The sequence below is a fragment of the Nansenia antarctica genome (assembly GCF_963989245.1).
Source record: "Nansenia antarctica genome assembly, chromosome: 4".
In the NCBI taxonomy this organism is placed as follows: Eukaryota; Metazoa; Chordata; class Actinopteri; order Argentiniformes; family Microstomatidae; genus Nansenia; species Nansenia antarctica.
Genome location: NC_137689.1, coordinates 58422788 through 58446940, shown reverse-complemented (window position 1 = coordinate 58446940; position 24153 = coordinate 58422788). Strand labels below are relative to the sequence as shown.

Here is a 24153-nt window from a genome sequence, read left to right as displayed (position 1 = left end):
ACATACATAACCAAAGTGCCTTTCAAAGTTCATAACACTTTCATTAACGTGTGCTGTGATCTAAATGATAACATATCTCTCTATCCTTTCCCTTTACATCAGATACAGGAGCTCTTTGATGCTGGGCTGCAGGCTTGATGAAGTAAATCAGAAAGGAATGTCATCTTGACAACTGTCTGCAGTCTGACTAAGTCTTACGTCTAGAAATAGAACACTTAATCCCAACATCAGATTGTAGTTATTGTAGAACGTACAAATAGATGACTCAGTGGGCTCTTCTGTATGGCCATTTCAGGTTTTCCACCAGGACCCTTCTTTGAGACGTCTATTGTGAGCCATTGAGTTTTGAGCATAACAAGCTAGCCAGTCCCTAAGCTGAGACGCAAACATAATCAGCTGCGACTCACCAGTGGGTCCCGACTCACCTTTGGGGAACACGAGTACAATTAATGTTTTTTTGAACAGTGTTTTGACAGATTACATCCCTCTTTTATCTCCCTTCCCCCTTTCTCCCCTCAGCTCTTTATCTCTCCTTTTCTGCTTCAGTGCGATGTAAGAAGCAGAGACAGGTCTCGACACCTCTTGTTCGACCTGAAGGCATATGGGGCTGAGTGTGTGTGTGTGTCTCCAGGAGGTCTGCTTAAATGCTTACTCTCAGTTACAGATCTTGGATGCATTCTTAAACATATCATTTGTTTTTCTCCTTTTGCTTGAGAAAATGCTTTTTTTCAGGAATCATGAAACACTTGAAAAGAAATGCCACCTCTCCTCTGCAAAATATCCCTCATGTGTGTAACAAAATGTTTTTTTTATCAAAACAGCTTTACTGTAATGACTTCTACAGTAACAACAAACCCTTGTTATGTTCCATTACTACTCTTCCCTCCTATTCTTCTTCTCTCTCTCTCCGCCCCTGGAATGTGACGTGTTAGTGGTCCTCCCCCTGAGTGCAGTGGCGAGAAAGGGGGTGGCGGGGGGGGGGGCGGGGGGGTAAGGTAGGAATGCCTGCAGACAGAGGAGTGTATCTGTGAGCGAGGGAGGGTGAGTGAGTAAGGGGGACGGACAGGAGCGAAGCTGGGAGGTGTGCTCTTCTGCTCCAGACAGCTGCGTTTCCTTTCCTCCACCTCTGCCAGGAGGCAGCTTTAAAACCTTCAGGCCCACAGCTCTCTCCCCCTCTCCCCACTCTGACACACCACCAGACAGAACAAAGCTCTCTACGTTTCTACAAACCAAAGCTGTCTACTCTGTACACAGCTACTGGAAAGAAAGCAACCAGAACAGAACCTCTTGTTCAAGCCTCCTCAAGACTAAGACTGACAGAGACATCTACCGGCCGACTGTTGGATCTCTAACAAGTCATCTGTTACTTCCCACTACCTGTGTGGTGGGAGATTTGGGTGGGCTTGACACAGTAACATTATAACAGGAGTTTTGCCATTTGGTCCATTTGGTGCTCTCCCATCTTACTGGGTCGTGGAGGTGGTGATGAAGGGGTCTGTGTTGGTTCTCTGGGTCTGTCTGACCCTGTGTTGGGTGCTGGTCTCTGCTGACAGCGTGGGGACACACGGCACAGAGGAGACCAAACACTTGACAGGTCATTCTCAGGTGAGAGTGGTCAGAGGATTAGTAGAGCATGATGGGAGAGAGGGGGAAAAGGTGGAGGGGGTGGAGGAGGAGGATGTTGCTATGATGGACGACCCTGCTGTAGAGGTAGAAGAGAAGAAGACCAAACCGAAGAAGAAATCGCCTGAAGAGGTAGAGGCAGGTAAGAGATGACTTCATTTCTCTCTCGCTCTCTCTCTCTCTCTCACTTAGCCTTTTCAAGAACAAAAATCATCATTGTAGAACAGGCAGTTGCGTCAGACTGCTCTAGGGTAGATGATAATGAACTTCAGACACACAGCTGGACTTCCTCACTAGAACACATGTGGGACCAGACCCATGCTTTATCCAAACTCAAGATACAGAGACACAGAGTCTGTTCAGAAACACAGAAATAGAGCTCAACTGTGTGTGTGTGTGTGTGTGTGTGTGTGTGTGTGTGTGTGTGTGTGTGAGCGTGCGTGTGTGTGTGTCAGTCTGTCTGTCTGTCTGTCTGTCTGTCTGTCTCTCTGATAGGGTGATAACTGATTGTTCAGACTAGGGTCTTAATGTCCTCCTATTCATATCCTTCTTTAACCGCCTCTCCTTTCTCTTCCCTTCACATCCCTCCTCTCTACTCTCTCATTTCAATCGACGCAGAACACAGTGAGGTCTCGCCACACTGATAGGAAAGCTGCAATCCATCTGCCAGGCAAACAAATATTTTGTTTACATTGAGAAACCCACACTCATCTCACTTATCTGTCCCCATGTTCCCAGCTGCTGTTCTGAACCGTCTCGTTTAACTCCCTAGGAGAGTACTTATCCTCAAAGAGCAATTTGTTTCGCAGCATGGAGACATATTGTATAAACAGGCTTCCTGAGCTAAATGTATTTTAATTGTGCCACCTCATGTGGTTGTGAGTGACGGTGAACATTACATGGATTCAGTCAGTCTAGAGATTTGCAGCAATATACACTTAGTGGTTTGACAGCTTTCTATTGGCAGAAGTAACCCATTTCTCCTTCTCTAACATGGATTCACTAGTCCACCATGATAAGCCTGCAGATCTGTGAAAACAACATACAGTAGTTATGCAAGATACAGAATAAGAAATATTTCCAAAACAGCTTTTATAAACGAGGAGGCAGGAGAGAGTTTCGACAGAGCCCTGTTGTAGCAATGGCACTGATGTTCCATGTGCACCATTACATTTTCCACCGCAAGAAGCAAAACCACAAACCACTGTAGTTCTTGCCAAAGCCATTCATGAGTGGTTGAATCAGGTTTCCTTACAAAAAAGGCAGAATTGCCAGAACCTGAAACCCACAAGATAGTTTATTGGACTGTTTGGCAGTTTAGCTTGTGTTGTAAATATGAATCTGAAAACACAGCATAGGTAGGCATAACACGACCCATCCCCTATGCATGAAGAAAAGGATAGGATAAAATAAAATAGTGAAGAAATTCTAATAGTGTAGCTCACCAAATCCAAAGGCCTTGTCCCAACTAACCATTTCTAATGTCTGTCTCCACTTTAAAATAGGCTCTGTCCCAACACTGTTTTATAGCGGCCGTCATTCCACATCCGTTTACTTTGTTACTGATGTGAGTAGCTGGAAACAATATGGCTGATATAAACGACATGCCTTCTAACTGAGTATGAATGTGTCATAGAAAGGTATGTGTCGTGTGCATGTGTTGACCTGATGGGAAATGGCAAGACTGGAAAAGACAGAGTTAGAAACTGTTGATGATTCATTACATTAAAAGGGGTGCAGTAATTTAACATTACTGCCGGTGGGCTGAGAAAAATCATATTCCTCATTTTAGGCCTACTCTATAATATCATTGGTTGACAGCGCATGTGGAAAAACACGTCGATCCGTGTGCTTAGCTGGCTGTGTGAGGATGTTGACATTTAAAGATGTAGGTAATGTTATGATCTCATTATGGCACCATCGCAGATCTGGAGGACCAGGTCAGGTCTACGGAAAGGAAAGTACAAGTACCTCTCTGTGTGTTTTAGGTCTGTGTCTGCCAGGGGAGTCTGACAACTGTAATGTAACAAGACAGGACATGAATGGACTCACTGCTTATAAACTGCTTATAAACCAACTCCTATGCATTATTTTGTCTTTTATCTATAATAACTGTAAGTAATTAATTACGATGACATTTAGGTTAATCACATTACAGTATCTAAATCATGAACAACTAGCCATACACATACATGTTCTTTGAAAGAATGACATTGTTATTGTTATTAGCAGTTATTCAGTCATTGGAGTTATTCAGAGTCGGTCCTCTCTGCCTTAGACCCAGGGTTGAACTTCATTACTGTATGACACAGTGGGAGGGGAGGAATGTGTTCAGGCCAGTTCCTCACAGTCAAGGAGAAGGAGGACAGAGAGAGAGAGAGAGAGAGAGAGAGAGAGAGAGAGAGAGAGAGCAACGGGGCTATACTGTACCTGCAGGGAGTGTTAATGGGAAAGAGTGAGAGTACTTTCCCCCACTTCTCTGTCAGACTACTAGCTTGTAGTCTGCACTTTATTCACTCTCTCTCTCTCTCTCTCTCTCTCTCTCTCTCTCTCTCTCTCTCTCTCTCTCTCTCTCTCTCTCTCTCTCTCTCTCTCTCTCTCTCTCTCTCTCTCTCTCTCTCTCTCTCTCTCTCTCTCTCTCTCTCTCTCTCTCTCTCTCTCTGAAACACTCTCTCCTCAGCCAGGGCAAAGAAAGCTGCAGAGAAGGAGGCCAAAGCAAAGAAACAGAATGCCCCCAAGCCAACCAAAAAGCCCAAGCCACCGAAACCCACCAAAAAACCCAAAGCACCTAAACCCACCAAGAAGCCCAAAGTGCCTAAACCCACTAAGAAACCCAAGGCCCCTAAGAGCACTGGGGAGAAGGATGAGGCGGTGCAACCAGTGATCAAACAACCAGTGACCAAACACCCCACCCTGGAGGAGGAAGAGGAGAGACTGCTGATTGAGCTTGGCTGGGACAGACGTATGTATGCTCTCAATCAATTTAATCGGTGAATCTTTAGGGTCAAGGGTCACACATGTTATCAATATCATACATGAAAAACACAGGAATCAAATAGAGTGTGTCTGTGTAACTAGACATGAGGCCTAGCATAGCAGCCATGGAATAACCAGCTATACACATGTGTCAGGCTGTGTGATGTCACTTAGAGGAAGTCACATGCTGCTCTGTCTCCACAGTGATCCCACCCGTGACCCAAAAGGAGCCTGAGAAGGAGGGTAAGACATGGACAGACCAGACAACTGCTGTAAAAGCTTTGCTTACAGCCTCAGCTTTAGCACACTTGATTCAAATGTCATGGTGTTGATTGAAGACCATGATACATTGTTTAGTTAAATCATGTATGTGAGTGCACGGCTGGAACAAAAGATAATGAGATAATACAATGAAATCACTATGAGAAATGAGCTAATCTATGAGCTAATTATTTCCCTATGAGCTGGTTATTTTAATGTCAGACCTTTAAAAACAGGTTCATGCCAGGTTCATGTTCATGTTATCATTCCATTCATTCATGTAAATTAGCCAATGTTTCTGTTTTGACCCTGGTGGTTTGTCTCCTTTGTTTCGGCGTAGTTGAACAGCCAGTAGTGCCCACACCCTCCACGTCTGCCAAGAAGACCCTAACAGAGCATGACGAGTACTGGAATGCCAGACGTATGTTTCAAACTACAAAACTATGTGATTCTATCAAATCTGTAAACACCTTAAAAGACATCTTAAAACAAACCTTTTTAGCTTAGCATTCCTTTATATTATTTTTATTCTACACTGTATTTGTATGTATTGTATGGTTGTTTATTTTTTTACTGTACTGTTGTATGTTCTATTTACCGTTAAGCACCTTGTATTGCATTTTTGCACAAAAGGCGCTATATAAATACATTTGATTGATTGATTGAAATGTCTCAGATGTCTTAATGTCTGTCCTTTCTGTCTCTAGCTGATGATCCAGATCGTCCCCCTCGTAACAGACCGACCACAACTACAGAGATCATCATGTACATACCAGGTAATATAAGGAGTTAACAGTAAACATCTTCTACAGTTGGTTGTTGTGTATGTTATTCCACTGTAAACACATGTCTGATGTGGTGACAATCTGTTTCCGTTTCAGAGGAAACCACCACCACACCATTCGTAGGTCCCTGGTATGAAGAATATGATTATTCAGACTGTAAGTCCATCGCCTTTCTGTCTGTTTGCCTATCTATCTATCCAGCCAGGTATCTACACTATATTGTAATAGCTATCAGTAGTCAAGTACTTGGCTTTGGTCCACTGTTTCAACCCTTCTCTAACTGTTGTGGTCTCTCTTCACAGTGGCAGGAAAGAAAATGGAGGAAATGGAGAAAATGCAGGAAGAGAAGGCTCGCAAGGAGAAGGCGGAAAAGGGTCTGAATCCCCTAATCTTTTTTTAGAAGGGAAAGCCGTTTTATGTCCCACTTAGGCACCCTTAAATGTAGATTGATCACTTGGGTGGTTAGGTGGTGAGGGGCAGAGAAAGAAGAGGCCTTATCAAAACAGTTGCTGCCACGTGGAGGGTCCCTGTGGATATCACTAGAGAGACAGGGGGAGGATGGGTCAGGATTGGGTCTGGGTGACTGGGTGAGGAGGGGGGTCATTATGAGTCTGTGCAGACGTTGCTGTTTGGAGAGAGAGAAAATCTACTTCACTGCAACTCAAATCAGAACATCTGTGCCATAAGTACGCTCTTATGAAATGTAAAGCATTGCTTGATTATGTCTCCTCAGCATTACTTTATGTGACTATTTCATCAGCCACAACACAAATAAGCTTACTCACCTAAGAAAATAGTGTGTAGACTTAATGATGGGATTAAAACATTCAGCATGTGAGGAGTTAACATAAGTTGTCCACTTGGTTTCTTTGGAAAACTGACCCATGTGTTTCAAATCCAAAAAAGATGTGGAATTTGACAACAAATGGAATCGCAGCGCTGTTCTGTAGCAGCACATATGGTCTTGGTGGAGAGCCAAGGCCATGTGAAAACATGCTTAGTCACATATTGTTTTCCCATCACTTTCCACAGCTGAACGGCTGAGGAAGGAGTGGGAGAAGGAGGAAGACGAGAGACTGAAGCAGATACCTTTGGACGTGGAGCCGAAGAGTAAGAGAAGCATTGCTGTTCTGGAGAAACTATTGGCTCTCCATGAGGAGTTAGGAATACACGCTTATAAGTACCTTTTTGATGTAGTTACATTCTATCTCTCTCCAATGTCATACTGATAGAGGTCATTTAAGAGGTAATTTGAATCTAGGTTTGCAGGAAAAATATATGAGGAGAGTGGTTTAGCTCCACCGTTAAATTTTGGAAGGGTCTGCTTTAAACAAGGACTATCCAGTTGCAGCAGGCATCCTCATGTCCCAGACATGCAGATATCCCTGACATAGTAATATCCTGTTAGGTTTACGAGTAGGGTTGGGGTTATGGTTTTATCGGTGTCACAGTGCACTTGGAGAATGTGGATAAGTGTGTTTGCCTGTATCCAACTGGCTTTCTTCCCATCAACAGACACAGACATTTAACACGTTCTCTTTAGTCTTTAAAGTCAAATCTGAAACGTCTTTTATTGCCAGCAAATCCTCATTAAAAGCAAACAAAATGCTGTGACAGAAATATAAAATAGACCACACAAAAAAACAAGTCATTCTCCCCTCTCAGTGCAAGAGCCCTTACAACACAAGAAGGCTTTATATGTATATGTTTATATGTTTTCCTTCCAGAATGCCCTCCTCTGGGCTTGGAGTCCCACCGCGTGGAGGATGACCAGCTACTGTCCTCCTCTCAGTCCCATCATGGCTTCGCTGCTCAGAGGGGACGTCTCAACATGCAGGTACACATTATATTTATGATACTTATATTCATTACCACTGTATGCATGAAAATGCTTTATCAAGCTCAAAATCCAGGTATACAGTAGTAAATGATTACTGCTGGTAACCAGTGGACCAGTGTCATAGTACTGCTGTATAGCTCAACATGCAGGCACAGGCAGCAATAAACATCCTTATATACTATAACCAACTAGGTATTCAACCCATGCCATCTGTGCCTCTCTTACCTGTGAACTAAACTAAAAAAGGCATATTTTCACATAAGATCATCAAGCTTAGCCTAAGCTACCCTGCCATGTTTGACCAGAGAGAGACTATCATTCTTTGCAGAGCTCTAATGATGAGGAGGATGTGTATGGCGGGGCGTGGTGTGCTGACCCAGAGGAGAAGAGCCACTGGTTTGAGGTGGACGCCCGCAGAGAGGTGGAGTTCACCGGAGTGATCACCCAGGGAAGGAACTCCGATAAGCAGTAAGCCCTGTGGTCACATGACAGAACCACCTCCATAACTGATGAGAGGCCGTCGCTGTAGTTTGAGATTTGTGTCTCTGTATTACAGTGAGGATTTCGTATCTTCTTACTTCGTGTCATTCAGCAACGACACTCGCGATTGGACAGTACTTCATGACGGCTATGCTGAGTGGGTGAGTGTAACGAGAGAGAGAGAGAGAGAGAGAGAGAGAGAGAGAGAGAGAGAGAGAGAGAGAGAGAGAGAGAGAGAGAGAGAGAGAGAGAGAGAGAGAGAGAGAGAGAGCAGAATGTAGAGTTAATGATCCCCAAATGTCAGTTACAATCAGAAGTACAATAATGACTCATATTTCTCACCTCCACCTTCCCTCTCCAGTTGTTCTATGGGAATGTGGATAGGGACACTCCGGTAATGGTGCAGTTTGATTGGCCAGTGGTGGCACGATACATGCGTATCCTGCCTCAGGCCTGGAATGGCAGTATGTGCCTGAGAGCAGAAGTCATGGCCTGTCAACTGTCCAGTGAGTACAACACTCACCACAGTCATAACACAGTCATAACACAGTCATAACACAGTCATAACACAGTCATAACATAATCATAACCATGACAGCATCACCTCTATAACCATAACACCATCACCTCTATAACCATAACACCATCACCTCTATAACCATAACACCATCACCTCAATAACCATAACACCATCACCTCCATAACCATAACACCATCACCTCCATAACCATAACACCATCACCTCCATAACCATAACACCATCACCTCTATGACCATAACACCATCACCTCTATAACCATAACATCATAACCTCTATAACCATAACACCATCATCTCAATAACCATAACACCATCACCTCCATAACCATAAAACCCTTACCTCCATAACCATAACACCTCTGTTACTACGACAATAATCAACTCCATCACCTCATCATGACGCTCATCCCCACAGGCAGCTTCCGAAGTGAGAATGAGGTCAACCCGTCAGACGACCTGGACTTCAGACACCACAACTACAAGGAGATGAGACAGGTGAGTTTGTGACAGGTGAGAGAGACAGGAGAAGCCGAGACCAGTAGAACTAGATGACTGACTAAAGGACCACTTGTTTAATACTACAGCAGCCACACACTGTCTATTGTACACAACCACCACCTCTGTTTCTCCCTCCTCCATCTCCTGCAACTTTCTCTATAACTTCCCTCTCTCCCTCACCCCCACCCAAATCCCCACACACCACCACCACCACCACCCCTCTCGCCCCCAGATGATGAAGGTGATAAACGAAGAGTGTCCCAACATCACCAGGATCTATAACGTCGGCAAGAGCTTCCAGGGTCTGAAGATGTATGCCATGGAGATCTCTGACAACCCTGGGGAACACGAGACAGGTGAGACAAAGAAGAGACAGGTAAAAGAGGCTGTGTGCGTGTGTGTGTGTGTTTGTGTGTGTGTGTGTGTGTGTGTGTGTGTGTGTGTGTGTGTGTGTGTGTGTGTGTGTGTGTGTGTGTGTGTGTGAGGCAATTTAGCCAGGTGACAGGTGAATCGAAAGCCCATTGTCACATAATGATGTCTTCCTCGCCAGGCGAGCCGGAATTCCGCTACACGGCGGGTCTCCACGGTAATGAAGTGCTGGGGCGTGAGTTGCTACTACTACTGATGCAATTCATCTGTAGAGAGTACAACGATGACAATCCCAGGGTGCGCCGCCTGGTGGCGGGAGTGAGAATACACTTGGTGCCCTCGCTCAACCCTGATGCTTATGAACTGGCCTACGAGATGGTGAGGTTCCAAAAATGTTGCACCCTCCTCTCTGTCCCTGCTCCCTCCACATCAGAGATCTTAAATAAAACAGAAGTCTGGCGGGTGCTCAAACTAAACACGTCCTACTCCATTACTAGCCCACGTGACCTCCCCTCATCAGAGGTCTGACTGAAATTACTGGGTTGGCATGAGCAACAGCACCTCCTGGTGCCTGCCATGTGGCTTTAACTCATTCTACCCTATTTGTAAAGATCTGTGAAGGGGAATGAACAAGGCATAAATGAAGGAATAACTAATACTGATACTGACATGAAATGCAGCCTAATAAACCAATCAATGCATGAATCGATTAATTGATCAATCTTCCATTGTGCTGTAGCACTTCTGTGTCTGTCAGTGTGTGTTTATGTGTCTGTCAGTGTGTGTTTATGTTGGTTAGTGGTGTTACTGAGGCTCTTCTCTCTACTAACCAGGGCTCTGAGATGGGGAACTGGGGCCTGGGCCACTGGACTGAGGAGGGGTACGACATCTTCCAGAACTTCCCAGACCTCAACAGTGTTCTGTGGGGGGCGGAGGACCGGGGCTGGGTCCCCCGTGTTGTACCCAATCACCACCTCCCCATGCCTGAGAACTTCCTCAATGGCTCTGTGTGTGTTTGCTCTGGTTTCAGACATTATCAAGGAGATTTCTGTTCTGCTTTCTTAATGTTTTTGTGAATTTGAATGACTCTTTTTCCTTGTGTAAGGACTATTCTTATTATCATTATTCATCCATTATTATTATTATTCTGTGTGTGTGTGTGTGTGTGTGTGTCTGTGTCTGTGTCTGTGTCTGTGTCTGTGTCTGTGTGTGTATGTGTAGGTTGGTGTTGAGACCAAAGCCATCATTAACTGGATGGAGCGGACGCCATTTGTGCTAGGGGCCAATTTGCAGGGAGGGGAGAAGGTTGTGGCATACCCATTCGACATGCAGAGGCCACCTAAGGCTATGGCTATGGGCGTAGGTTTCTACTTGAAAGATTTTAAAAATAATTATACCATGATGTGAATATGAATCAAGATTATCCAAGAACCACATATTTACCCTCGGGATAAAATGGAACTCTCATTGATTGAATTCAACGATTTGAGCAGTCGTGTCCCCATAGATATCTCCTGGTTTCTTATTGGACCTATGTTTTTGTAAAATCACCTCTGGATATGGTTCCAGGTCTCTGGGGGGTCACTGCGTGAGGGAAGGCCAGAGGAGGACCACCAGATGAATGAGGAGACGTGGGCCCGGATCCAGAGAGAGAACGAGGGAGGTCTGAGGGAGACGCCGGACGACACCATGTTCCGTTGGTTGGCGATGTCGTACGCTCACAGCCACCTCACCATGACTGAGACATACAGAGGGTCCTGCCATACTGATGACATCACTGGGGGACAGGGCATCATCAACAGAGCCAGCTGGAAACCTGTGGTGGGCAGTGAGTGTCAACAGAGCGAGGAGACAGGAGGACGAGAAGAGAGGGTTGGATAGGGAATAGGGAGTGTGCAAGAGGGGGGGATAGGGCGAAAGATATATAGATGGAGGTGGTGTGTTTTTTTCTTTTTAACCTTCTGTTTTGAACACTTTATAAATCCACAGGTATGAATGACTTCAGTTACCTGCACACCAACTGCTTTGAGCTTTCTGTCTTCCTGGGCTGTGACAAGTTTCCTCATGAGAGTGAACTTGCTCAGGAGTGGGAGAACAACCGCGAGTCCCTGCTGTCCTTCATAGAGCAGGTGAGGATAAACTGGACACACACTGCCATTAGAGCAGTTCAGAAAAATCTGATAAGACAGTGTATGTCTACAAGCAAAGTGAAAAGGTATGTGTGTATGCTACTGTGTATCTGAGCTTTGTTGTTTTCTCTGCTAGGTACATCGTGGGATAAAGGGTCTGGTGAGAGACATGGAAGGGAACCCACTGGCTAATGCCACCATATCCGTGGAGGGAATAAGGCATGATATCAAAACTGGTAAGTGTTACACACTTACACACACATAGCAGTGCAGTGAGAGACCAGCCAGTCAGTACCAGGGACGTTTATAGAAAAGACGTAGAAATGGTCAAACTGATGATATAACACCACGCACATAATCAGAATACGCTACATGTCAGCCCCACTGCTTTCATGCTTTCAGTCCCCCTATGTCCCTAACTGCTCAAACCGTCCTTCTTTCTCTCTCTCTCTCCATCTCTTTCTCTCTCTCTCTCTCTCTCTCTCTCTCTCTCTCTCTCTCTCTCTCTCTCTCTCTCTCTCTCTCTCTCTCTCTCTCTCTCCTGTGTTCTTCCTTCTCTCTGTAGCTGCTGGTGGGGATTATTGGCGGCTGTTGAACCCTGGGGAGTACCGTGTGACAGCCCGTGCTGATGGCCACTCTCCCCAGACTCGCCTCTGCATGGTGGGCTATGACTCCGGGGCCACCCCCTGCAGCTTCACTCTGAGCAAATCCAACTGGGACCGCATCAAAGAGATCATGGCCCTCAGAGGGAAAAGGCCCATACGGGTGGTCACTAAGACAACAACAAGTGATGTCAGAGGTGGTGTAGACGGTAGTGTGGGAACCACCAGTACAGATACCAGTGGGACAGCAACAGTTAACTCCAACTCCCAGAATACTGAGCGTCTCCGTCGGCTACGGATAATGCGCATGCGTAGGTTGCGTCAGCAGAGACTCAGAGCCCAGCTCACCACAACGACTGTTGCAACTACAACCACCACCACCACAACAACTGCAGCCCCCACAACGACACCGGAGCTGGAGGTGGAGAACACTGAGTCCTGGTATGACTCATGGTTCCCTGTGGAAAGTTGGTCCACAGAGGCCTCACCTGTTGAGGGTCTTGATGAGTCTGAGCCCACGCAGGACTACGCATTTGCGTACGAGATTGATGATTACTAAACTCAATTACCCAGCACTCACAGCTCTTTTGCCTATGGTCTGTTCATAAAGGTTGATGTTACAGAACGTTCAGATAAAATCACGTATTGTGTTAAAAAGATATACCTCCCTGTCATGTAGAAAAAAAAATGTCAGCTCTACATTTCTATCTGTAATGATCTGAACCTTAGTGAACAGGCCCCAACATTCTAGCTGCTTTTTTGTAACATATTTTATATGAAAATATGAATAGGTGGCCTGGGGTGGTCCAGTGGTCTAGCACTGCGGTCTACAGTGCACACATTATGCCCCTCCGCCTATGTCGGCCCGTGCCTCATCATAGCCTCAATTTATTTTTACATATTTTTGTTCTTCTTACAGAGTATAGATCTGAAAAGACCACATTCTCTCTGCTGAGCAGAGAGCTAGCTACAAAAACACATCTCAGTCATTGGAAAATGTTTTACAAGATTCTAAGTTGACGTGACATCTGAGACATCTTGGAGCATTTACAAGAAATAATGTTTGAAATGTTTCACACAAATGAGAGGGCAAGCAGGTTATTTGAAACTGAAATACAGTTTCTTGACAAAAATGTATGCATTGCCTTGCCTTGATTTCAGTGGAAACTGACATGTGTATGGTTTCATGTAATTTCTCATTAAAGGACTTTTCTAAATGTGCTTTTTCCTAGTGTTGTTCATGGAATCTAATAGCTTTAAAGACATGAGGACGATATATCAATGAATATATTGAAAAATATACATGTATACCGGTTATATGTTATTTCATAATATATTTATATTATAAACACCAGACATGATTGAGAGATAGACGTGAATGTGTTCATAAATAATCTGTATTATATTTGGATTTGATGATTCCATAAATATTAGGCAAATAACATAACATCAATACTGACTGAGTTTCAGTCACACAAGTGCAGTTCTAAAAATAAACCCGAAATGATCAATGACGTCCATAGAGAGGCGTTGGAGAGATAGGGTAGGAACCATTCTAGGGTAGGAAGTTGGTTGAGAATCAAGGACCCCAATGGAAATAAGCCAGTGGCTTTCTTGGGTTTTTATCCTGTTAGTTGACCTTGTATGTAATATGTACTTTCATGTACCTACTCCTGCAAATCTTCTAATAAAGTTTTCAATCAATCAATCAATCAGGAACCATTCTTTTTTCTCCCACTAGATTTACGGACTCATAACATGGGGAGGTTTCGGGGACGGATAATATTCGTATATCCGTTTATGACGTCGGGTTAAGCCGGCCAAGTCTATGGGTGTGTAGCATAGCGAAAGTGAACGGATTTTTCTCTTTTTGTAAGATAAAACTATCGTTTAAAAAGTAAAGCCAGTGACAACATTTCCGTATTTTATAACCAGATTTGTATCCGACTTTAAGTCACGTAACGAAACTTGAAACGTTTTGTAACTATTTTTCGCATTCTTAGCAACATTGCTTGGTACAAGGCTAACCAATAACTTATTTGATAAGCTAATAGAATTAGCTGGTGTGATTAGCTGTCTGGCTCTCGCTGGCATTTACACACACTTGGCGTCCCAGACTTCGGTCGAGAATAGGTTGAGGTAAGTTTTAACTTCGAATCTTTCATGAAAGATAAATAACCAACTATTTGTCAACAAGTCAATGGACCGGTTTCACAGACAAGGCTTAAACCACCTAGTCCAGAATTAAATCACACTTTGCAATGCAAAAACTCCATTGAGGATGCTTTTCAGTCCAGGATTTGTCTTAATCTACGTCTCCGCCCCAATAATATTGTGTAAATATGTGTATAATATAATAAATATGTGTTTAGCAGCCTGTTGCTGGGAAGTTTTTCCCTCACAGAATATGTAGATTAAAAACAGGAGCGTCTCATACTGTAGGTGTAGCCACTTCGTAAAGGTTTGTCAAACTGACGTGGTAGAGAAACAGGGTACACATTCAGCATGACAGAGGACATGTATGTTGTGTTTCAGGCTTTGTTAGAAGAAAGGAACCATGAAACTCTACAGTCTCAGTGTCCTCTACAAGGGGACGACCAAGTCCAACCTGCTCAAATCTGCCTACGACCTCTCATCCTTCAGCTTTTTCCAAAGGAGCAGGTTCGTTTTCGCCAGGTCTCACATCTGCTAGCCAGCTTCAATAGTGTAATAGTATTGTTATAGTCTACCAAAAGGATTGGGGGAATAGGCTAGTTATACATTGGTTCATGCCATCTGCCAGCTGACTTTTGAAGAGTCGGTGAGGGGATATTAGGGAGGTGTTTTTTAGCTGGCCACTTTATGATTTCAACCTGTGTGTCTGTTTCTTCTGTCTGCTTCAGTGTTCAGGAGTTCATGACGTTTACCAGTGCCCTTATAGTGGAACGCTCATCTATAGGGAGCCGAGCCTCTGTCAAAGAGCAAGGTCAGTATTAGGACAATGGACATGCGTGTACTCACACACAAACCCTCTAGAGTCTAAAGAAAAAAAAAGAGATGGGGTCTGTGAGACTGACTTATGTATGTGTTCACTCTCAGAGTACCTGTGTCACGTGTATGTGCGGAACGACAACCTGGGTGCTGTGGTGATTGCTGATGGAGAGTATCCCTCCAGAGTGTGTTTCACCTTGTTGGATAAGGTAGGAGACCGTTACAGCTCAGGCTAAATTGTCTCACACACACACACACACACACACACACACACACACACACATGCTTAATGTATGTAGAAATGGATATATAGAAAGTGGCAATAGCCCCATGTAAATTTTGAATGCTATTTCCAGAACAGAGGTTGGTTTTAGGGAGGCTTAGCTTGGATTTACCAATGCCCGGACTACAACTGGAGCCAATATTGTCCTGTTTATGTGACCTGCCTTACATTCAGACTCTTACCAGGCCTACCCCTCCTGGAAGGCAATGGGGACAGCAGAAGGCCTACCTTTATGCATATCTCGAAGTGACATGTTTCCCTCACGTTTTGTGAAAAAGGATTTAAAGTTCATTGAAGTGTGCCTCTGTCTTCAAAAGGCAAAAACATTTCTGTAATGTACATGTTCTTAATGAAGAGTGATCAGGAGTGTACCACTGTGACCATTTTCAGCCGGACGTTTCTTGTTGGCTCTGTCTTATTCTCTTGTGCTCTCTCAGGTGTTGGAGGAGTTCTCCAGGCAGGTGGGCAGTATAGACTGGCCCTCTGGCTCTCCAGCTACCATCCATTACACAGCCCTGGACAGCTACCTTGCTAAGTACCAGGTGTCTCTCACCTCCAAACACCACAGGTTCATTAACCTGACCACCAGATCGCTCTAAAGTTTATCTGATTACTACTCTCTGGTCGTGTGTGTTTAGAATCCTCGTGAGGCAGACGCCATGAGTAAAGTGCAAGCCGAGCTGGATGAGACTAAAGTCATTCTGGTAAGTTTGCTTACTTACTTACTACGTGAACACTGTGTGGGATGTGTGGTGTATCAGTGCGTTTATGCACGAGTGTGTCTGTGTTAAAGTGAACAACGTAATCTTGCGGTAGTCTCCTGTCCTTACACCCATCTCTCTCTGTAGCACAGCACTATGGAGTCTCTGTTGGAGAGAGGAGAGAAGCTGGATGACCTTGTACAGAAGTCCGAACATCTGGGGACCCAGTCCAAAGCCTTTTACAAAACGGTGAGCACAAGATTACTCAAGACTAAGGCTATGTAGGACTTCACTAGAGTACAACAGTATTCAGGACTATTGATGGCCCCATACGAGTATACAAGACAGTGTTTCCCCTACCATTGCCTTGGGGGCAACGGAACCACCCGCCCCCCTTAGAAAGAGGAATTATTACGGATGTAAACATCTGACAAGCAGGCTAAAATATCTGCGTTTTTTAAACGCACCCAACCCGAATCTGGCTAGTGGCAAGCCCATAGGCTCGTTGGTAACATTAGTCCGCCAGTAGTCTCGCATAGTCAAACCTATCTCCACACTTCGTTTCGCACTGTGCCGCGCTGGAGAATAATACAAGATTGTGCGCGAGACGAGTGTGTGCGCGAGTGTGCGCGAGACGCGAGAGAGTTTTTGCCGGGTGAGAGTCTGCAGATGAAAGTAAGCAAGTTGAAACGTTAGCAAATATACTTGCTGAGTGTTCTGACAGAGAACGTTGGTTAAAATTGGTCGTTATTATTGTGACTAGAAAGTGTGTGACTATAATTCCATGGTGTAAATAGTCAAAGAACTAGCTAGCTAGCTCAGAGGTGATGAGATGAGCTAGTCTGCTGCACACTTGTCAGCTAAAGAGCTAACTGGATGCACTTGACTTTATTATTTTAGTTAAAGTAGATATACAATCTTTCTTATTCTGCTAGAATTGGGCTTCATGGTAATACCATAATGGCATATTTACAGTACATGGACAGTGGATTGAAGCATTGGAAATGTCTGTTTTTTTATAGTTGGACATGATCTTTTTTCAGGTGAGAGTAATGTCAAAATGACATTATCTGACTGCATTGCCCACAGCAATCCAAAAGCTATTATAATTATGTTATAAATTGATATGGATCAATTTATACCTCTTATTAGATTAGAAATACTCTGGTTGTTATGTTTGCCTTTTGGTTGACAGCAAAAGAGGGAGAGGAGGATAGAGGGAGAGAAGGAGAGAGAGGGAGAGAAGGAGCGAGAGGGAGAGAAGGAGCGAGAGCAGGATGGTGTCGGCACACCAGAGAGAGACAGCAAGAACCAGGTGAGAAAGTGGACAGGTAGTCAAGACCACATAAGTAGCCTTGTGAACCGATGGTTCTGGAGCCTAACGGCCCATAGGGCAGGAGCCTATCTCCTGTTTCCGTAGCGTGAGGCGGCTTGATGTACAAGTACACCCCCTGGACATGACGCTGGTATGTCGCAGGGTCCATGCCACCCCAATTCCAATTCAATGCCAATTCCAATTCCACGGTCCATGCCACCCCCCCAAGGCAGCAAACCTAGGGGAAACACTGCAAGACTTTCCAAGGATGTCTGTGCAGAGTGAGACAGTACCTAGACATATTGTATATTTGCCTAAGCACACATGTATGTGTTTGTCTGTCAGGCACGGAAGCAGAACTCTTGCTGTGAGGTCATGTGATGCTGTTGAACTCTCCGGCTGGACTGAACCTGCCTCCGTAATCCTCCTGGCCTCTGTGGGTGACGTTGCAGTCAGGAGTCTGGGATAGATGAGGCCACTTGATGGGCAGCCAGTCAAAGTCAGTGTATGTTGACTGGTTAGATGTCAATGGTCTTTAACTTATACAATACATCACCTATGTGTGCCATTACTTTCAGCCTTGATATACTGTTCTTATTGTCAATATGTGTGCGTCAGAGTCAAATGGTTGTTGTACAGAGGAGGCTGGTGGAGGTAGAATTCGCCACCACCAGCCTCCCCTGTTGAACAGCCTTCTTGCTGTTCTCTGAAAATGGTGAGAGAATAAAGTTGTTTGACATGATGTGCTGACGGTCTTGAACCAGATTAAGTAAAGTGAGGTGTTTAATCCATACTCACTATTAACAAACACTATGTATGTTTCTGGGTCAATGTTTGTTTGCGTTATAACTTATCTGTGAATTCTAGACATTCCTAGTGTTGTACCTTAATTAGAAACACATTGCCTCCTGCAGACCTGCAGCATGTTAAGCCTGAAGCCTTATATATACAGGATATAAGTGAGTGTGAATGTGTCTGTCTGTGTGTCTCAACTCTGTGTCAGCCCCGTCTTTGTCCTAAATGATGTTAAACTGAGTGAGAAAGTAGGTAACATATCTCCCAACCTCTCGTGTAGTTTATTGGGAAACTTTAATTAATTCCCTTTCAATCAGAACCTGATTAACACAGACTGATAGTTTATAACAACTGACTGTAGTATTGCGGATTGAGGGTGTTCATTCACTATTCTGAGTTAAGTGTGTGTGAGAGTTTGAGTGGTTAGACCCTATTGTGTAATTCTTATTCTATGGGTTTTATGTTGTGTGTTAAAAGTAAAGTTTCAGGTAATGCAATTGCTGTACAGACTCCAAATCTCAGCAGGCCTTTCTGTGTGCCTTTTCTCCATCTCAATACATGTGTGGCAATTTTTTTATAAACGGTCATGCATTGTTAGAGCCATTTCATGACAATGGTGTATTCACAGATCCTGGAACCCACACTAACTATGTCAACATGTAACAACACAAGTAGGAAGTGTTTGTAGCATACCTTACCATGACTATTTTATCCTTATCTCGCTTTTATCTTCATGCTGTATGGTTAAAGTTCTTTTTTCAAATGTATGTACCAATAAAACCATGGCATTAAATGTCAATGTGAGGCACCATGGGAAGATGTAATCATGATCAATTAAATTATTCAAAACATGTAATCTTTATTGTGGTTATAGTCTGTAATGACCAGATCAGTGTTATTCTATGTTCTACACTGACAAGATCTCATCAGAACACCAAAGTCACAACATGACAGAATGTGGCAAGAATACTTTATGCTGAAAGCACAAAACATTTAATAAACATGAAATTTGAATACTAAATACAGGACAATTTTCTCAGTTTTTGTTTATACACGACAAAGAAACCAATGAAGGTATATAACCCATGTGACCATGTACACCTGAGAGGAGCTCATATTGACTTCTCAGAAACCACCGATAAAGGGACAGACATGTTTCCATCGCCCTAATGATTCAGAGGGGTAGAGTAATCTAATCCAAGATCTGTGGTTAGGGATGATCTCTACCTCCACTGTGATTCAACATCTGCTGCATTTAGGAGGGAAGGCACTTGCACTGAGAGGTGGTTTTCAAATCAGATTCAAAGAAAACTGCTGCACTGACAGTAAACACCTAAAGAGGTGAGAGAACTGACTTTTCACCGGTCAGTGTCGATGAGAGGTGGTTGGTCCTAAGGGCTGGGTGAGAGCTCTTTGGATGATGTCATAGGTGACGCATGGTCAGCAATCTGTTTGGTAAACAGCTACAGTAAGGACTAGGATCGGCCGACCTTGCCTCCTCTGCTCCTCCCCCCAGTATAGCGAAAACTCTTCAGGGGGTTCTTGCCTCGGTAGTCCTTCTACAAGGAAGAAAGGTGGGCAGGGTTAGGTCACTGTATGCATACACATTTCATGAATGATACAAAAATTCCGTGCCACCACTGATAATAACTAGTGTCATCTGGATAGGTGAAGCTGAGGTTACAGAAGGGGATGTATTGTTTGTTTGTGGACAGGTTATCCCCACCTTGATGTTCTTATTAATCACGGCATCTGGTTTAGGCTTCTCCCTCCTCTTCCTCTTCCTGCCCGACAAGGGATTGACTACACCCCTCAGCGTCTGAGGGACTGAAAGTTCAACAGATACAATATTACACCTTTATCAATAAACCAACACCTGAAATCTGAGCTGTAAATACCTTTTATCCTACACTAATGGTGTCATATTTTTACATCCAACAATCTACAAGCCAGGTTTGTGTGTGTGTGAGACACTTACCAAGGTAGTCCGGTACGTTCTTCAGGTGGGGTTTGATGACAGCTGGATGCAAGTCTTTATCGTGTCTTAGCAGCTGCAGATCTCTGGGATTGTCTTCAAAGTATGTCTGAGTGACAGGAAAACCATCCAATCAGTTAAAGTGTTTCCCTTAAACATTTTTTTTCTTCATGTGGGGCAGTCCAATTCTTTATATATATATATATATATTTTAAATGTGAGAGAGACACAGGAAAGTAAGGAGGAGAGGGCATGCCAGCAAGACTGGATGAATTCGAACCCATGCCAACATGGGCATGTGTGTGCACTGTAGGCCCCCGTTCTTTCTTCTTTAGCACAAAGGAGAGCGAAGGTCCACCACAATGTCCAGGTACACTCACCTTGAGTTTCTCTGAGTTGAGCAGTTCCTGTTTGATTTCCTTCAGTCTGGCCTCCCTTACTGCCTGCTTAGTCACTGACCTCATAGCATCCTACACACACACACACACACACACACACACACACACACACACACAATAGTATAGAGTTTAGAGCAATATCAGAACTTTTAGCATGGCTACAATGGGGACATATTCTGCCAGTGCCTGTAGTTAATCTTGCTGATGGGCCTGTGGTTTGCGATTGTATGACATCATGAGGTCACCTACCCGACACCTGTATCTGAAGCCCTCGATCTCCTCCATCTTAAACCCGAAAGGCTTCAGCGCACAGTCATCGTTGTCTTGACATACAGAGAAAAGAAGTCAGTCCTGTAACTAAGCGGCAGCAGCACCACAGTAACTTCCATGTCCATATTAGGATACAATACTATTAAATGTGCAATGATGCCTCCTCTTCCTCCCTTACCTTTAAAATCACTGAATTAAAGGCAATATTTTCCTGTTACTTTCACCAATTAAACCCTGTTAGATCAGTGGTTACTTCGGGAGGAAGGAAGCATATTGACAGAATAGGACCATGGCCAGTGTGTACCTGCTGTAAGGACATCCTCCACCTCTGCCAGGAGAGGGAGCTCTGTGTGTGAGACAAAGGTGAGCGCTGTACCCGGGTTGTCTGCTCGTGCCGTTCTACATAAGAGAGGGGAGGTTGAGTACCCGACCTATGCAATAATGGTTAACCTTTGCAGATAAACGGATCATTATTCTACACACAATTGGCTGAAAAAAGATAAAACGAAGACAACAGGGCCCTAACAGTAGAAGTACGAGTGTAAGGTGTAACTTGAGGTTATATATAGCCTTAGTGATCATGTGACCTTTGAGGTGCAACCATTTCCATGTAGACACATTTCTATTCAATTCTAGTTCACACTCACCGGCCGACCCTATGTATGTAGGACTCTACGTCTGTGGGAAAGTCAAAGTTGATAACATTGGCGACGTTCTGGAAATCGATTCCTCTGGATACTCCGTATTCTTTGTCCTTGGCTCTGTGCACACAAAGGTCAAAGGTCAACATGCAATCATTTCCACTTCTGAACAAATTAAGAGCAGCAGCTCTGCACCAACGTCGGTCTCTATCAGGTAAATCAGACCTCCTTCATAACTGTGCATAAACACAACTAGTTTTCATTCAGAAATGATGTGAATAACACATAATGACCACAAATCATACAACACTACCATACCTCCCAGCTATCCCTGCATTCTTCTTCTTCTTCTTCTTCTTCCCCTTCCCCTCAGAGCTCTTTGCGGTGGGATCAGCCAATTCCTGCTCGTCTGTAGCGATGATGTAATCATAGAACCCCTGGTTAAACTGAGTGATGATGTGGCACCTGGGGAGGGGAAGAGAAGGAGATCGGAGAGATAGAGAGAGGGGGGGGGTGGACAGAATCGAGATAAGTTAACTAACCTCTCTCATTAACACAAATGAAGATCCATCCATATCCCTCTCTCTCTCCCCCATCTACCTGGAGTGGACGGGCAGCTCAGAGTTGAGTACGCAGGCGGGGATGCTGAACTGTTCCAGAAACAGTTTGAGTCTGTAGCACCTTTCCACTGCTCCCACAAACACAAGTGTCTTCCCCTGAACCAGGCGCAGTTTCAACAGTGTGTAGATCAGCAGGAACTTCTCCTCCTCCTCACATTGAACACTGTACTGCTGCAGCTGACCACTGTCAGGGAGCTGGGACCCCTGCAGCTTCAGTATAACCTAGAAGACCAAGGTCAGGGGTTAGGTGTTGTCCATTTGAAAGAATACCGCACGCCAGCTAACCAGGTGGTCTCTCTTGCGAGGGTTGTGTGTGTGTGTGTGTGTGTGTGTGTGTGTGTGTGTTTGTTTGTTTCAGGGTCTCTTACAGGGTTGTGCAACAGTAGCTGCTTCAGGGCCTGAACCTCATCATTGAGAGTAGCAGACATCAGGAAGGACTGGTAGATCTTCGGTAGGTGACTGATGGGGAGGGAACACACATCAGACCGCAGCCTTCAGAGCATTATTGTGAATTATGATGAATTGGCTAATAGAGCATGTATATACGGGTGTGGATGTGTGGACATGCTTGTGTGTGTGTGTGTGTGTGTGTGTGTGTGTGTGTGTGTGTGGTCTCACCACAGAAGGCTCTTGAGATCTGCCTCAAAACCAAAAGAGAAGAGCAGGTCTGCCTCGTCTATCACTAGGGTCTCCAGGGACGATTGCAGATCCAGGTTCTGGGCAGTCAGGTGGGCCAGCACCCGAGAGGGGGTCCCTACAACCACATCAGGCTTCTCCATCAGGATGGGCCTGCCACAGAGACAGCATCGCATACATTAAGCATACACATCCTTCACCTGTGTAGATCTAGGTGGAAATACGTTGACAATTTCCCATAGACTAACATGAGAGTCGTGAGAGTGGAACTGTTACCATACTGTTAAAGCAGTTCAATCTATTCTAGCATCGCTCTACAGATCTACATAAAGTGTAGGTGGGACGAGGGCAGGCTACAGACTGCTATTGGAGTGGACTTCCACTGAACAGACTGACCTCTGGGCTGACAGGTCGGCCTTGCCAGAGATGTCTGCTACTCGGACGTCCCGAGCACAGTAGGCAGTCAGCTGACGGATCATAGACTGCACCTGCTGGCCCAACTCCTTAGTAGGCACCAGGATCAGACCTCTCACCGCCTGCTCACGAACACTCTGATGAACGCACGACAACAACAAAGGAAGCAAGTGTGATCAACACAAACCAATAGCACGAGTCCCAGACAAACCAAGCAATTTCCTCTCATCTCCATTCCTTCTGACTTGGCAGGTGAAACACACAAACATGAATTTGTTATCATCTGTCTTGTATTTTCAAATCAGTGCAGGTTAAGGTGGAGAGACAGAGGAGAGGAACACCGGGCTGCCAGACACCCACTACTACGGCCTCTCCCAGTAGCTCCTTCCTCTCCTGGCAGCAGCGCTGCTGTCCTCACCTGCTTGGAGGCGAGAATGCGCTGTATGAGGGGCACCGCGTAGGCAGCGGTCTTCCCCGAGCCGGTCCTGGCCCGAGCCAGAATGTCCTTCCCTTCCAGAGCCAGCGGGATGGCTTTCTCCTGGATGAGGGTGGGATTAGCCCAGCCCAAGTCTGCCACTGCCTGCGTACAGACGTAGCAACAACCGATCGGATATCAAAAATCTCGTTATATGTGACAGGTACAGTAATAATAATAATAATAATAATAACTGTTTTAGGTTTAGGTCAATTAATGCCAATGTTATATGGCTATCCAGTTTGACACATAAAAACAAGCATGTATTATTGTGCGGACGGGTTAGCTTGCTAACAGCACATTAGCTATACGGTTAGATGACCATTCTGCAGATGGTTCAAGAACCATGACATTTTGAGTGAAAACAAGACAGGCATAGGTTTTAATACTACATTGATTCCTTGACTATATCCAGAGAAAGGAATATTTACCTTTAAAAGGCGATCATCTAAGCCCATCTCGTGGAACTGTAACCTGTCCGTAGCCATCTCTGCACTGTTCGCTTCCACACGTGTGTCGCGTCGCAGGAATTCTACGCAATACGCACGCAAGTTAGT

At 44.7% G+C, this 24153-nt stretch overlaps 3 protein-coding genes across 3 annotated transcripts; 2 read left to right on the top strand and 1 right to left on the bottom strand.

Moving 5' to 3' along the window:
* Positions 1–1485: 1485 nt before the first annotated feature.
* Positions 1486–12662, top strand: aebp1a (AE binding protein 1a; the record flags this gene model as incomplete). The annotated part of the gene is made up of 21 exons (XM_080529527.1): positions 1486–1765; positions 4304–4585; positions 4804–4842; positions 5201–5281; positions 5568–5636; positions 5742–5801; positions 5948–6019; positions 6678–6755; positions 7373–7482; positions 7814–7953; positions 8042–8126; positions 8327–8471; positions 8921–9000; positions 9236–9359; positions 9554–9750; positions 10206–10379; positions 10594–10731; positions 10966–11200; positions 11362–11501; positions 11638–11737; positions 12067–12662. The coding sequence occupies 21 exons, from the start codon at positions 1486–1488 to the stop codon at positions 12660–12662; spliced, it is 3225 nt and encodes a 1074-aa protein (XP_080385653.1).
* Positions 12663–13948: 1286 nt separating this feature from the next.
* ykt6 (YKT6 v-SNARE homolog) lies at positions 13949–19621 on the top strand. The gene is made up of 8 exons (XM_080530381.1): positions 13949–14242; positions 14639–14764; positions 14986–15068; positions 15182–15282; positions 15794–15898; positions 15995–16060; positions 16205–16306; positions 17718–19621. The coding sequence occupies exons 2-8, from the start codon at positions 14661–14663 to the stop codon at positions 17751–17753; spliced, it is 597 nt and encodes a 198-aa protein (XP_080386507.1). The 5' UTR covers positions 13949–14242; positions 14639–14660; the 3' UTR covers positions 17754–19621.
* ddx56 (DEAD (Asp-Glu-Ala-Asp) box helicase 56) lies at positions 19588–24109 on the bottom strand. The gene is made up of 14 exons (XM_080530380.1): positions 24028–24109; positions 23540–23701; positions 23104–23258; positions 22690–22860; positions 22440–22530; positions 22052–22293; positions 21770–21916; positions 21458–21571; positions 21115–21209; positions 20790–20863; positions 20523–20612; positions 20146–20251; positions 19894–19994; positions 19588–19726 (listed from the first exon to the last, which is right to left on the bottom strand). The coding sequence occupies exons 1-14, from the start codon at positions 24082–24084 to the stop codon at positions 19643–19645; spliced, it is 1689 nt and encodes a 562-aa protein (XP_080386506.1). The 5' UTR covers positions 24085–24109; the 3' UTR covers positions 19588–19642.
* Positions 24110–24153: the final 44 nt, after the last annotated feature.